We start from the raw sequence: 14,493 nt of genomic DNA on the forward strand, positions 1-14,493 counted from the left end.
TCAAGGATTTTATGCCAGAGGGACTAGTCCCATGTAGCTAGGGCCTTAAAAAAGAATCAGGTGCACTGTGTAGATAAAATAAAGAATATTTGCAGCAGTGCCCCAGGGAAAAAACTGCATATTTTAAATGGATGGCGCTGTGTGCCACACTGTTTAATGGTAGAAGAACAATGGTAAATTAGACACAAAGAGAGAGGACAAACAAGTGAAAGTGCCTTGACAAGATTAAAATGTTACGGGAGCATGAAATATGTGTTACTATTTGCCAGTGCTAGTGTTTCAGTGGCAACAGTTTCAGGGGACAGAGATAAAATTTATTCTTTGCACTGGACGCTTAGATAAAATGTATTCTTTGTACTGGACGCTTACCCGAACCATTTAGCATTCATAGACTATGCTGTTTGTGTCAGGAGAACAATTATTGATAGTTTATCACCTAGATTAGCCCTCTGGCAACTTTTAAAAGTTTTTTTTTTTTAGTCTCTGAAACATTCATGTGATTCAAAATTCAAATAACAAATAAGGGTATACTTTTAAACAATCTTTCTTGGGCAATTTCTGTCCTCTAGCTATTCAGAGTTAGTCCTCAGAGCCAATTAATACTATGTATTACCATATCTGTTTTTATGTGCACCTTACTCCTTATGTATTTTTCTCAGTGTGAGAATCTAGGAAGTTAAGGTCTCCTGACTCTGGCTATGTGACATCCCACAGCATAATCCCTGCTACTTGGACTGAGCTGAGGATAATCCCAAGAGGTTTGGGAACACATTTTCCTTGAAAGAGAAGGTATCTGCCAGTTTCTGATTTCACTATTCTGCACGTCACTGGCCAGGAAGTTAGATGTCTTGCCAACAACTATGTGAAGGATAAGAGATAGCATCCTGTGTGGGTGAATATGGCCATTTCTCCTCCGACCAGCTTTCCGGAGTGGGTCACACAATTGCCTCTTTGTTCCTGTCCAGAGAGCTGGATGGTTGGAGATACGGAGAGCCTTTTTGCTGTGATCACTGGGTGTTCAGTTTGTAACTCATGGTTATTCACCTACTGTCCTGTACATGTGTTGTGTGTGTGTGTGTGAGAAAGAGAGAGAGCGATTCTCCTTCTCCATTCAAAGTTATAAGCCCTTTAAAGGCAGGGTCCTAATATCCAGAACCTTTATAACCTTTGTAGCTTCATAGCTCTAACGCTGGGGATCTTAATTTCTTTTCTTTTTCTCCTTATGGCTTAGGAATGACCTTTTTTCACTCTAAATATCTCTCAAGCATGTGATCTCCTGCAGGGTTGTGGTATCAGCATGAGATTGTTCTTATCCTTGGTTCGCTATACATTTTTCTAGAGAAACAAGAATTATATGCATGGCGCACGGACAGTATTTTATGAGGTGCTAAAGTAAGATGGTTTTGAGAATGACACAGTTGAAAGAGGATTCAACATCTAGTTTTTCCTAGTTGTTAAAATGTATCCATTTCTAAATTTCCCAATTTAATTTTCAACCTACTTTATAGGTTTATATAGTTTATAGGTTTATAGTTTTAGTTTATAAGTTATTCAGCTTATAATAAAAACAAGGCCAGGGTTTTTCCTCCTCTTGGAAATTTTCTATACTCTGTTGGGTAATTCCCTCCTCACTGCTGAGACCTCCCCAACCTGAGTATCTATACTCAAGACGTTCCAAACAGGGCTTTCCTTAGGAGACACAGCAGTTCTACCAAACTGGTTACAGCTGGGCTGTTTGGAGTTATATGGTTCATAGGTCTATTCAGGAGGACGGGTACCCCCAGGTGTGATATTCCTAGGCCCAGGATGCAGCAGGCCCTGACAGATCAAGGGAAAATAATAGTGACCCTGAGCAGAGCACATGGCAGTGGAGACTGTAGGATCCCCCAAAGTTAAACTGGAAACTAGATATGACAATGACCTTGCATTAAATACTTGGCTGGAACAAAAAAAAGAGAAGGAAAGATACAACATAGCTTTCCCTATATACAGCATTTCTCTCCGTTCCTGGCAAAAAAGGAGTTGTACAGATTGGCTGGTTTTTAAGTTCCCTGTTATAGTGAAGGAAGATGAAATAGTAGAAGTATTTCTGACACACGTCGATGGCCTTATGTTATTGGGGTTTTGGACTTGTGATAGAAAAGGTCATTTTTAAAAAAATAGCAAATCTGTCTTTTGATGTGAAACAAAATCTACTCAAGATTATTCACTTTACAAAATTAATCTCACTATACAGGAGTAACATTATGTGAAGACTTTCATACATAAAGAATGTGCTCTGGCCCATTCATGAGAGATTTTTGAATGATGCTAAAAGATACGCAGTGGGCAAAAAGAAGTGACAAGTCCAACTTACTACCTCCAAGGATTCAGCTGGGCTGAGAGAGATAACACAGCCATCTGACTCCCAGAATACAAATAGAAACAGAGTTTGAAATAAGATGATGTGTGCCAAACTTTACTCCTGGTAATGAAAAAAATCCAGGCAGTATGCATGCAAATCTCTTTGCAAGTTTAAAGGAAATGATAGCACTGGGCTGGTCATGTGCAGAGGTATGTTAGAGGGGCAGCACTCGGTTTAGGAAATTCTTCCTGCAGTGCCATTACTCCCCAGGATTCAGTTGCAGGAGTAAAGCGAAAGGAAATTCCCCAGCTCCCTAACTATTCCACAAAGCTGCAGATGAGGCCTGGCTAGTGTGGTGTGCTGAGGCCACACTACATCCAAGCTTAGATGTCAGGCTCTGGGGAGGGGGTTCCTACTAACCAAAAGGGTGTATCATGTAGGTCAGAAGTTCTCAGAGTAAGGTTAGAGACCCCTGGAGTCTCTGAAACCCTTATGGGATGTCTGTGAGTCACGATTACTTAGTCTTAAAAAGACTAAGATGTTATTTGCCTTTCTTATTCTTTTAAAAATTTTTATTTTATTGATACATAATACCTTCTTCTTCTTCTCTCCCAAGTACGGTAGAGTTTTCCAGAGGCTACATGACATGTGATAATGGAAGTGTTTTAAAAGTTTCTCCATTTTAATTTCTAAATGATAAGTATCAAATAGATATAGCCTCCAGTTTTTTAAAAAACGTCCTTTAAGGTTCTTGATATTTAAGACTGTAAAATGTTCCTAAGGCCAAAATGTTTGAGAACTACTGATACAGACCATTGTTTTCTGTCATCATATCAGTAAACCCCAGGATGATGTTGTTGTTATTATTAGTATTTTTTGATGTGGTTTTGGAAATGTCCTAGTACTCCACACGAAGTCATCTTGATGAGATTTAGGAAGGATTTTTATTTCATTAGCCACATAATATTCAGATTACGTAAAAAGCTCCAAATAATTGTGTATGAAACATATATCCCCCTGCCCCATGAATGGGTATAGGTACCTCAATCCTTTTACTGGATATGTTAATTTGGAAGAAGAAAGAGGAAGAGAAGGAGGAGGAGAAAGAGCAAAACAAGAAGGAGGAGAAGGAGAAATTGTTGTCTGTGACATGACTGTCCTTCGAAAATTATCTGGAATGGGATCAGACTTCGTGGGCACAACTGAAACCAAGAAGCATAGCCTACCAGGAAGACAGGGTGACTAAGCAAGTTTTTCTATTTTTTTCAGTTGGTCTGTTTGTTTGGGTTTGTTTGTTTTTCCATAAGAACTGAGGTCAATTTAGGCACCAGACCGTTTGTTGGAGATTGTTGAAGTCCATTCTTCAAGTACGTTTGGCACAGAGTTTGGTTCTCCTGTGTTGGTCCAATGTCCTCTTAGCAGGATCCTGAGACACCACAAGGCCCCTGTCTCCTAAGGAATAAAAGGGGCCATTTTTTGTTTTGTTTTGTTTTTGTTTTTCCCAAACAGTAACTCAAACAGAAGAAGGGGCCCCTTTTTATGTAAACCTTTTTGAAGCTGAGCGTGGAACATATACACCCATAAGTATTTACCTCTGTAAATTGACCACCCGGGGGACTGTCACAATCGGGTGAATTATGGAGGTGGTCAACATACGGAACTAGGCCTATTCTACGGATTCGTACTTCTCATGCATGTTAGGTGGTCACTGTAGGGAGGTGGTCAACTAGGGAAGTTTCACTGCATTGACAGCCTAAAGATTTTTGGTTTTTTGTTTGTTTTTTGTCTCCCCGTCACTGCAGGCACATGGACCAGGACAGAGTTAGAGGCCTACATCTTCAAACTCAAGTAAACAAACTACTGAACACAAGCGCTTGGTATAGATGTGACCGAGCAAGGTTTAGTGGAACATCTGATACGTGCAAGACACTAAAGCAGGTGAGGTGAAGAGGTCAAGGCACAGACAGTCCCTGCGTTTGTGGGTTGCAGCAACTGATCACTTGCCAATTTCCTGTCCTTGCATCACAGTATCCACCGCCATCTACCAGAGTTAACTGACAGAGATAAGAACAGAAGGGTGACCGTCCTTTCTCTCCTTTGTTCTGAAATAGGCTGACTTCAAGAAGGATCTAGAGCCATCTCTGGCTCCTGCCCTGAAGGAAGAGCTGAGAAAACTTTCCCAGGAAATTTGTGTCTTAGAAATAGAAGGTTGTTGTCCTAGTTTTTCTTTCTTTCCTTTCTCTTTTACTTGTTTTTTCTTTTCCTTTTCCTTTTCTTTTTCTTTCTTTCTTTTTTTTTTTTTTTTTTTGAGACAGAGTCTTACCCTGTCATCTAGGCTAGAGTACCATAGTGTGAGCCTAGCTGACAATAACCTCAAACTCCTGGGTCCAAGTGATCCTCCTGCCTCAGCCTCCCAGGTAGCTGGGACTATAGGCACCTGCTGCAATGCCTGACTTATTTTTCTATCTTTAGTAGAGATGGGGTTTTGCTCTCACTCAGGGTGATCTCAAACTCCTGAGTTCAAGCAATCCCCCCACCTTGGCCTCCCAGAGTGCTAAGATTATAGGCATGAACCACCACACTCAACCTTCTTCTTGTCTTTCTTTTCTTTCTTTTGGGGGGGAGGATGTTGTCTATTTTAACATAGACAAGAGCCCTTAACAAAATAAAACGAGAGACACTTTGCATGTTCCATTTATTCAGTAAATCATTATCATTATATAAATTAAGCCCATTCGTCTTTAGGAGATGTAGGGGAGACGATGCTGGCAAAACTAGACTACTAGCAACTCCTGGGAAGGCAAAATGAAGTCAGGGAGGGGCTTGGTGGACTGTTTGTTCTCTCTAGGAGTCTGGAGGTGATGAGCTCCGACTCCTCACTGCCTTGTGCTCTTCCCCCTTGGTTCCTTTTTGGGCAAGGAAGAAGGTTGCATAGCCTGCAAAGTTTCGTAGGCATTTGACAGCAGTCCCTGGAAGACAGATGTCCTGGGGCCCCGGATGGGCAGTCTGTAGTGAATGCTCTCTGCAGGGGAGTGCACAAAAGAAGGAAGGACAGGCTGCTTAGATTCCGTTCTCAAAGCAACTCAAAATGACCTCAGCCTCATAAAACAGAGTCAGAATTCACATACAAATTTCTTTGAGTAAAATCATTTTATCCTCCACGACATTTAAGATTTTACAAATCCTGTCAAAGTGGCCAAAAGGAGTCCCTAGAAACCCATTTCACGTATTAGAAGTCATTGCCAAGTATATCATGAAGTTAAAACGTGTCTGGAGCTATAGTACGAATTAAAGGGAAAAGACGATTCAATTCTCAGAAGACTTTTCAGGGACACGCATATAGTTTGGTTCCTTAAAAAGCCAAACATAAAAAATGAACAAATATGATCTTACAGAAAGGCTATGGCAGGGAGAGGAAGTACTTCATTCCAAATAAACCTTTATTTTGTGACATAATTCATTTTAGGGTTCTTTCGATCATCTTGACCTCTTACCATCCTGATTTTTTCTTTAAATATGATTTGGTTTACAAAAAGTTGGTTAATATTCAGTTTTTCCGAAAGCCATACTGATTGTAGAAGAGTAAATCACTGTGGGAAATTACACCATCCCACTGGGAATCCTGGTATGGCTAGGAACACTGAGACCCTGAATTCTCTGGAACGAGATCCAGAGAACAAGGAGCAGCTGGGTGGAGCTAGAGACATTACCAGAGCACGGAGCTGGACCCAGCTTGGTCTCATCACTGTAATAGAGGGAAGCAGCAGCCCCGAGTTATGGCACTAATGGACTGAGCACATGAACCCAGATCCCCTTGACCTAACCCTAACGGTGTTCTTTGTGCCATATCTCAGTACCATGCCAGATGCTAGACCCTGGTCAGGTGGTCAGCGTGCATACCCATGTTTACTGAGACAAAGAACCCAGGGGTATCATGGGAGTCTGGGATCCGACCAAACATCTGTGAACCCAGAAGGAATTCCTATCACTTGTAGAGATAAGTTATTTCTGTTTATCTTATTCTCATTAAAGATTATTATTAATATGTAAGGTTTAGCTGAATCCTAAAAAATGCTGCAAATCACTATCGTCACCAACAGATAAGTTTAGACAATCACTGGCAGTAACATTCTCGGTGATGAATCATCTACTTGGTATTGTAGCATGTCCACGGGAACACAGCACAGGTGGGTGGAGCTTCAGCCATAAACAACAAGAACTGCCACATGGACGTGTCTCAGCGATAGGAACCAGAGGGGCTAGACCAGTATCGGCAGTTTTTCTGGGTCAAAGGCGAAGGCTGCTTGAGCTGAGTGTCTAGTTCTCAGTGAGACACAACACTGGTCCAGTTTCACACGGGGGTACCTGGGGGCCAAGTGGGTACAGCACAGCCAGGATTCAGACCCAGATCTCATTGCCCATAGGCTAATGCTTTTCCCATGACCTCAGAGATCACACATAAGAGCAAAGGTCAGCTCAGAAGAGTCACAGCTGGAATCAACACTAGATTTACCAAGCGTCAGCTCCTCACCAGTTTTACAACCACTCTCCCTGCAGTCCTCCTCCAAGATCATGGGCAAGAACGAGGGTCATCCAGGAATATTACAGGCTGTTCTATGCACACCACATCCAGCTGTTAACTTGCTAATTGAAATACACTCCCAGGGGCTAATACATTGTGGAAAGACACAGTGGTACATTTTCCTCTAGGATAAGAAAATAAATATTTTTGCAGAGGGAAAAGCATGGAATGGTGTGTGTGTGTGTGCACATGTCCAAGGCAGGTTTGAAAAAAGTCCAGGCCAAGGAAACTCAGAATGAACACAGGGATCCCTGAAACCAAACGCACATGATATCACCTGGTCTTCTCTTGGTTTCAAGAGAATAAGGTGATGACAGACCAGAGAACAGCAGAGTGAGGACCTTTCATTGGGTAAGTGCTTTCAGCTCGAGGCTCTTCATTCCAATTTGGCTAAATGAGAGCCAGGAACTACACCAATAATTTTTGATACTGAAGAAGTGATTCATTGGGACTGCCAGCTACGGTGGTTTATCTCCAAACCTCAGCTGTTACTCGCGTCTCTGGTACCTCTTTGGCACCCCTTCAAGACATCTCTTCTATCCTCAAATTTCCCTTCTAGCTGCCTTCTCAGTTCAGTTCTGGCTGAAGCTCCCTCGCACCCTCCCAGGATAGAGCTTAGATTTGCCCATAAGTAAATAAAATAATTGTAATTTTCCTTACTGTATATATCAAATGAATGAAAAACTTCAGGTGGCTTCGGCTAATATGGGAGCAAATGAGAAGGAAAAGGTCACTAAAGTGACAGATTGTGCTGCATTAAACCAGCCCAGTCTTCTCTAAAGAGTGAGACTGCGGTCAATGGTGAAGTCGAGATACAGCCGCTTTCTTGGAGGTGGGACACAGGGGTGGCTGGAGAGAAGGGAGGGCTGGGAACCAACTCCAGCATGGCAATTTGCTCAGGAAATTTAGAAGTCATTTTAAGGATTAAATTCTTCATTCTACTCCCCTGGGCATAGTATGTTTCGCAGTACTTTACAGATACTCTAATAGAAAGCAAACCTGTGGAGATGTCATCCTGGGAAGATTTGAGAACAGTCTGGGATCTGGGATAATGGAGTCTCATCATTCCAATTGAGAAGAAGAAAGAAAATCCATTAGTTAATTGGCCGTGACCAACGAGATATGTCTTTATATATTTTAACACAGGTAGTCTCTTGAATCCGCCTATAAACCTGGTGATCAAGGTCACTTCGCAGCAGGGCGAGAAGATGGTCCAAAGACAACTACTTCTGATGCTCCTTTTACTCAGTGGTATTTTCATGGATTTTGGTAAAACCTTCATTTTGAAAATTTCCACTTTCGGAGCATATATAGTCAGAAATAGTAAGTATTTAGGAAAGAATTCTTTACTCTTTTAAAATTTTTATTAGAAAAAGATTAATAACAACTCTTCCAGATCAGTAATCTACCCTTAAAAAGCAAAACTGAGAAAATACTTTGGTGAGAACATTCCGATTTTAGAGAAAATGTTGGGACCATATCCTATTTCTCCTGGTGGCCAAGGAGAGACCCTCAAGCAAAATATGTGTGAGCCCAAACCATGTCGATGTGGTTTTCAAAACTGCTTCGTTTTAAAAGGTTGAGAAATGAGTAAACTTTGAAGGGCTCTCCAACGCTCTCCATCCATGTCATGGTTGCTACCTCTACAAAGATCTTTCAAGATCATTTTTGCTTTTTACCCAAAACAGTTCAGCCAGTTCGTTTTATTCAATTGCCTTTGGAGGACTGGAAAAAAGAGAAAGAAAACCCCTTCTGTTACTCCTTGTGGGCTAAGGAGGAGAGGGTATTTTCAGGAATGAATAGTTTCGGATCTCTCTAGTCTACAATTCAATAAAAGTTATCTGTCCTCCTATCATCTTCTCTTCCTTCCTTTTTTGTTCCCTCCCTCTCCCTTATTTTTTCATCCTTTCCATTCAACGAACGCTATTTTCACTACTGAAATTAAAGATACTTTTAAAAGACTTATTTCAGTGAACACAATTCCACTTGCCTATATATAGTGAGAGAAAAAATATGAGATAGATTTTATAAACTACAAACAGAACCTGGCCCTTGCTTTATACTCACTCTAGTTAAGTCTCAAACAGAAGTGGCACAATTTCCTCACTACACTAAAAAAATAAAAACAACTCCTACAACAGCCAATCTGATGATACTTCTGGTTGGTGCTGACATGAGTTTAGGCGATCCTTGGTCTCAGTTTTAAAGGAATAGGAGCTGTGTGTTTAAAATACAACCAACTCATGCTCTAGGATTGGGGAATTAAAGTGTGAAACTTTCAAGACAAAAAGGGGCAACAAATTTCAAAAGTCTATTTCATAGGAGAGTGAACTTTTGCTCAGAGATCTCTGATTTTAGATCATCAGTTTTCCATTGAAAGTCCATGAATAATTATTAGAACTGTTTTTTATCATGACCTACAAGCTCTTTAAAAGAGTCAATACAGGTAAAGACATTAATGCCAGAGCTTGTACTGCCCAGATACCCATCTCCTCCTGGGCCAGGCACAAGGTACCTGGTTTTATATATCAATCTGGAACAAATGGTCCTAAGGTCATAAAATGAATCAGAACATCTACCGTTGTGAAACACAAGGGTTCAAAAAGACCTGTTTATTTGCCCACGTTATTGCTCTCTGTGTGGGGGATGATGTCACTATTTGATCTCCTGTAGCATTTTTGGTCATATGTAAGGCTCACTATTATGCCCACATTCCCACCTTTCACTGCAAAACAAGTGAACCTACATTGATGTCTTATTTGGGGTAAATCCATGTTTTCAGTTTTTATATAAAGTCAAAGCTGAGTTCTTATTCCCTGGCTGATAGTGAGAGAGAGAGAGAGAGAGAGAGAAACTTTGAAAAAACCAACTAATCAGAATTCTGCCTGAATCTTATTTCTATTTGATCTTGATAAGAAAGCTGTAATGAGAGCTAACCAAACTGATAAGGCCATTTTAATTACTAAAAAGTAAATCGTTACTGAAAATAGCAGAGAATGTCTTCGAGTTATTCTAGGTTATGTGTAATCTCCTACATGTGCGAATCAGATATGTCATCTCCCCAGGGAATCTGTATTTAGTTCTGCCGGAGTTATCAAAGAACTCTGCTCTCTTATTTCTTACGTGGTCCTTGTGAAAGCGGGAAGGAAGGCTATACTTTGTACAGTTGTTTCCATAGACATTTGGGCAAAAAGGTGATTATTTTGTTTGGTCTAATTACCTGTTTTAACCAGAACATGAAACCAATCAAGAAGCCCCATTTCTTAAACATTCCACTTGCCAAGCCGCTCACTCTACTGTCCCGTGTCTTCAAATACATATAACTAGAATTAAAGTCCTGTCCTGATTTAAATTTTTGACTTACTTGTGACGCATAAAATTCTCAAAGGATAGTTTCAGAGTATCTGGGATTTTCATGGTTCTTGGTTGTACCTGAGGAAGAATGTTTCATTTAGAACATTGCCCATAACTGCATTCTGACTTAAATAAATAACGTACCATCTTGGTGAACTTGAGTTGTACTTGATATCAAAATTACTCTACATCCTTTCGTGATATGAACCAGAATGTATTACCCTCCCCTAAAGTCACAGGGTCTTTGTTCTTCCTGGTGATCAGTTGAAATTAGCTACCTGAGGATCAGCAAGCCTTCAAAATCTGTTTAAACACCCTCCCCACTGCACACAGATTCCTCAGGTCTCAGGCTAACTGTCACCTTCTCACCGGACAGTCCTGACTCCTGGGCTGCTGTTCAGTGGGCCTCGGCCTTGTGTGCTCAGGGCTTCCTCTACCAAAATACTCAGCAGGGGTGTCCAACCTGTGGCCTGGGCCACATGCTGATTTTGCGAGGACCTGTTTTTTGCTTATCTGTGGTGCTGGATATTGTAAAAAGTAGGTGTGGACCCTTTTTTTTTTGCTAATCAACATTCCTCGGTGTTTGTGTATTTACTGTGTGGCCCAAGACAATTCTTAACCTTCCAGTGTGAGGTGAAAAAGCAGGACTCCTCTGCTTTCTATGGTGTTTATTTGCATAAGGCTGGCCTCCCCTAAAAGACTTTCAGCTTCACAGGGGCGGAGACTATGTCTCTATTTTTGTATTTCCAGCTTTGAAACATATATTTTTGATCAAATCAGTGAATGAATGAGCCCATTTTGAAAAACTCATGAAAATTTTAAGCGTGTCCTTCATAAAGGACTAAAATCAATGTACAGTTAAACAGTATTTTTTTTCTTGAGAAATACTTATCGCATTTTTCTTGAGATTTTTCAAATTTGTTCCTAGCCTTGGAGGTTTGTTTTCTTTTGAGGGTGTACTTTTGATAGACGCATTTTATCATGATTTCTTTAAAAATTATTGCAGCTGTGACAACAAAATGGCAATCACAACAAAGATGTGGGTGTCCCACTGGTCTGCACACTGTGTGACTTGTGCCAAGCGACTCAGACTTAAATTTATGACACAACAAAGTTGAAAATTACAACACGTCGGGTACCTTTAGAGGTACCTGAAAATAGTTAAAACCTGAATAGTAAATGGGACCTACTATATTTAATCAGGTTGTTTTCCTAACTAATTAGCTGAGGGAGAATTGAAGGGGAGGGCAGAAGGGACGATCTGGTAACTAAGAAGGCTCTGGGGATAACAAGGGAAGCAGGCTTTGGTTAGAACATGAGGAGAGATACCTAGATACCTACAAGGGGGTAAGAATGTGCCAGAAATAGACCTTACCATTTGCCAAAATTTTAAATTTCATCTTGGCTTTTCTCCAAGAAAGATTCAGGAAACTCTACTTCCTCTGAACAGTATGATCCCTGTTCTAAAATCCCTAAATCCAGCTGGTACCATTGTGTGTGTGAAGTGAGCTACAGGGTCTACATTAGAAGGAAGCTGCCAAAGATGGCATTTTTGTTTCAGGGAAAAAGTATAACACGGTGAACTCCTATTCATTCTTGAAAACCCCAAATAGTCTTTTTCTTCCAGAAAGATTTCCTTGATATTTACTTTCCCTCCCCCTCCATTCCCCATCAGGTGTATTTCTATTTCTATTCATCACATTTTATATCATTATTTGTTTACCCCTTAAAAGTAGGACTTACATCATCGTCTTTTTTTTTTTCCTTTGTAGTTATTACCCATGGCCTGTGGAAAGTGATCAATAAATATTTGTTGAGGTGAACTAAATTATATAATGGGCTTTTGAAAGGAATTAACCTGTGTGTTAGACAATGCCGACCTATTGTGTGTCTAAGTTGACAGACCTACTTTCAAGGGGCTTGAAACTATTAGTTAGCAATATGGGGAAGGTGGGCAGTTTGGAGCCAAGATGTGATAAAGGACAAAACCGAGGCAGATATCCCTGGGGACGCACAACCACAATCAATAGGTTATTTCCTCCACACCACACGGCTGAGCTCCTGGCTCAAGGTTATAAAGAAATATGAGTACTTTCACCAGCCAGGTATTATTTCGATTTTCTTTTTCTGAGATTCATTTATTTTGCATTTTTAGTTTTTAAATATTTTCTAGTGCCACTTTTTTTATTGAAATACAATTTATAGGTCATAAAATTCACCCTCTTAGTATACAATTCAGTAGTTTTTAGTATCTGCAGAAAGTTGTAAAACAATTGCCATTGCCTAGAACATTTCATTATCCAAAAAGAAACCCTGTAGCCCGCAGCAGCTGTTCCTCATTCCCCTCTCCCACCAGTCCTCAGCAGCCACTGTCTGTTTTCTTGTCTGCATGGATTTGCCTACTCTGGACATTTCATGTAAATGGAATCAGTATAATATGGGACCTTTCGTGTCTGGTTTCTTTAACTTTTCAGTGTCCACCCATGTTGTAGAATATATCCAGACTTCATTCTTGTTCATGGCTGAATATCATTCCTTTGTACAGCCCGGCTGTACTTTATTCATTAATCAGGTGAAACATATTTAGGTGGTTTCCACTTTTCAGCCATGATGAATGCTGCTGTTATGAACACTCTTGGACACCTTTGTATGTGGACTTAGGTTTTCAGTTTTCTTGAGTATGAATCTAGGGATGGAATTGCTGCGTCATATGTCACTTGGTAACTTTATTAGGTTTTCGAGAAACTGCCAAACTGAGGGTTCTAGTTTCTCTCCATCCTGGCCAACCCTTGTTATTGTCCATTGTCTTTCTTATTACAGCCATCATAGTGAGTGGAAACTGTGTCCTACTGTGGTTTTGTTTTGCATTTCCTTGATGAGTTGTAATGCTGAGTAACCTTTCCTGTGCTTACTGGTAATTTGTAAATCTTCTTTGAAGAAATACATTTTTGGCTCACTTTTTAACTGGGACATCTGTCTTTTTGTTGTTTGGTTATAAGGGTTCTATATACATTCTGGATTCTAATTCCTGGTCTAGTACAGTCCCTTACTTATGATTTGAAAATATTAAGGCTGTCTTTTCATATTCTCGATGATATCTCTTGCAGGCACAAAAGTTGAACATTTTGAAGAAGACTAATTTATCTATGTTCTTTTGTTGCTTGTGCTTTGGGTGCAATGTCTGGGAAACCATTGCCTTGGCCAAGATCACAAAGATATTTGTCTGTGCGTCCTGATAAGAGTTTTGTGCTTTGTGCTCTTGCATTTAGATCTTTCATCTATTTTGTGTTATTTTTTTATACCTGGGGCAAGGGAGAGGTACAACTTTATTCTATTGTACAGCTGTCCTGGTACAATATATTGAGAATACTCCTCTTTCCTCAATGAACTGTCTTGGCACCCTTGTCAAAAGTCAGTTGTTCATGAATGTAAGAATTTATTTCTGGGCTTTCAACTTGATTGCATTAACCTACATGTCTATCTTTATGCCAGTACCACACAGTCCTAACTGTAGCTTTGTGGTCAGTTTTGAAATCAAGAAGTACACCCCCTCTAAGTTTGTTCTTCTTTTTGAAGACTATTTGGCTATTCTGGATCTTTTGTATTTTTCATCTGAATTTCAAGATGTACTTGTCAATTTCAGCAAACAGGGCCTCTGGGATTTTTGAGAAGGACTGCTTTGAATCTATAGATTGGAGAGTATTGCCACTTTTTTCAATCTTAAGCGCTCCAATTCATAAACACAGGATTCTTTTTATTTACTTCGGTCTTTAGTTTCTTCCTACATTTCTCTGTAGTTTTTGATGTATAGGTTTCGTACTTTTGTCAAATTTCTTTCTAAGTATTTTTTTAATGTGATTGTGAATGGAATTGCTTTCTAAATTTTGTTTCTGCTTGATACTTTTCTAGTATCCTGAAATGAAATAATGTTTGTGTGTTGATCTTGTGTCCTGCCACCCAGCTGTACTCATTTATTAGCTCTCATAGTCTATTTTTCTTTCTTTTGGTGAATTTCATAGGGCTTTCTTTATATAATTTCATGTCATCTGCAAAGGGAGATAGTTGTACTTCTTCTTTTCTAATCTGGGTGGCTTTTCTATCTTTTTCTTGTCTTAATTGCCCGTAGTACAAGGTTGACTAGAAGAGGCAAGAGCAGCCATCCTTGTCTTATTCTTCATCTTAGGAGAAGCTGTCCAGTCTTCCACCATTAAGT

The 14,493-nt window shown here is 40.0% G+C and overlaps 1 protein-coding gene across 1 annotated transcript in view; it reads right to left on the reverse strand.

The window, feature by feature from the left end:
• Positions 1-5,047: 5,047 nt before the first annotated feature.
• Positions 5,048-14,493, reverse strand: part of CUNH1orf105 (chromosome unknown C1orf105 homolog) — a 23,959-nt gene continuing 14,513 nt past the window's right edge. Inside the window, exons 5-7 of the mRNA XM_003785822.2 lie at positions 10,291-10,358; positions 7,926-7,984; positions 5,048-5,366 (exon numbers count right to left, since the gene is read on the reverse strand). Coding sequence (XP_003785870.1) covers positions 5,221-5,366; positions 7,926-7,984; positions 10,291-10,358 — 273 coding nt within the window. The 3' untranslated portion in view covers positions 5,048-5,220. The remainder of the gene's footprint in view (positions 5,367-7,925; positions 7,985-10,290; positions 10,359-14,493) is intronic.

This window comes from Otolemur garnettii, unplaced genomic scaffold, assembly GCF_000181295.1.
Source record: "Otolemur garnettii isolate 467f Iridium unplaced genomic scaffold, OtoGar3 scaffold00016, whole genome shotgun sequence".
Classification (NCBI taxonomy): Eukaryota; Metazoa; Chordata; class Mammalia; order Primates; family Galagidae; genus Otolemur; species Otolemur garnettii.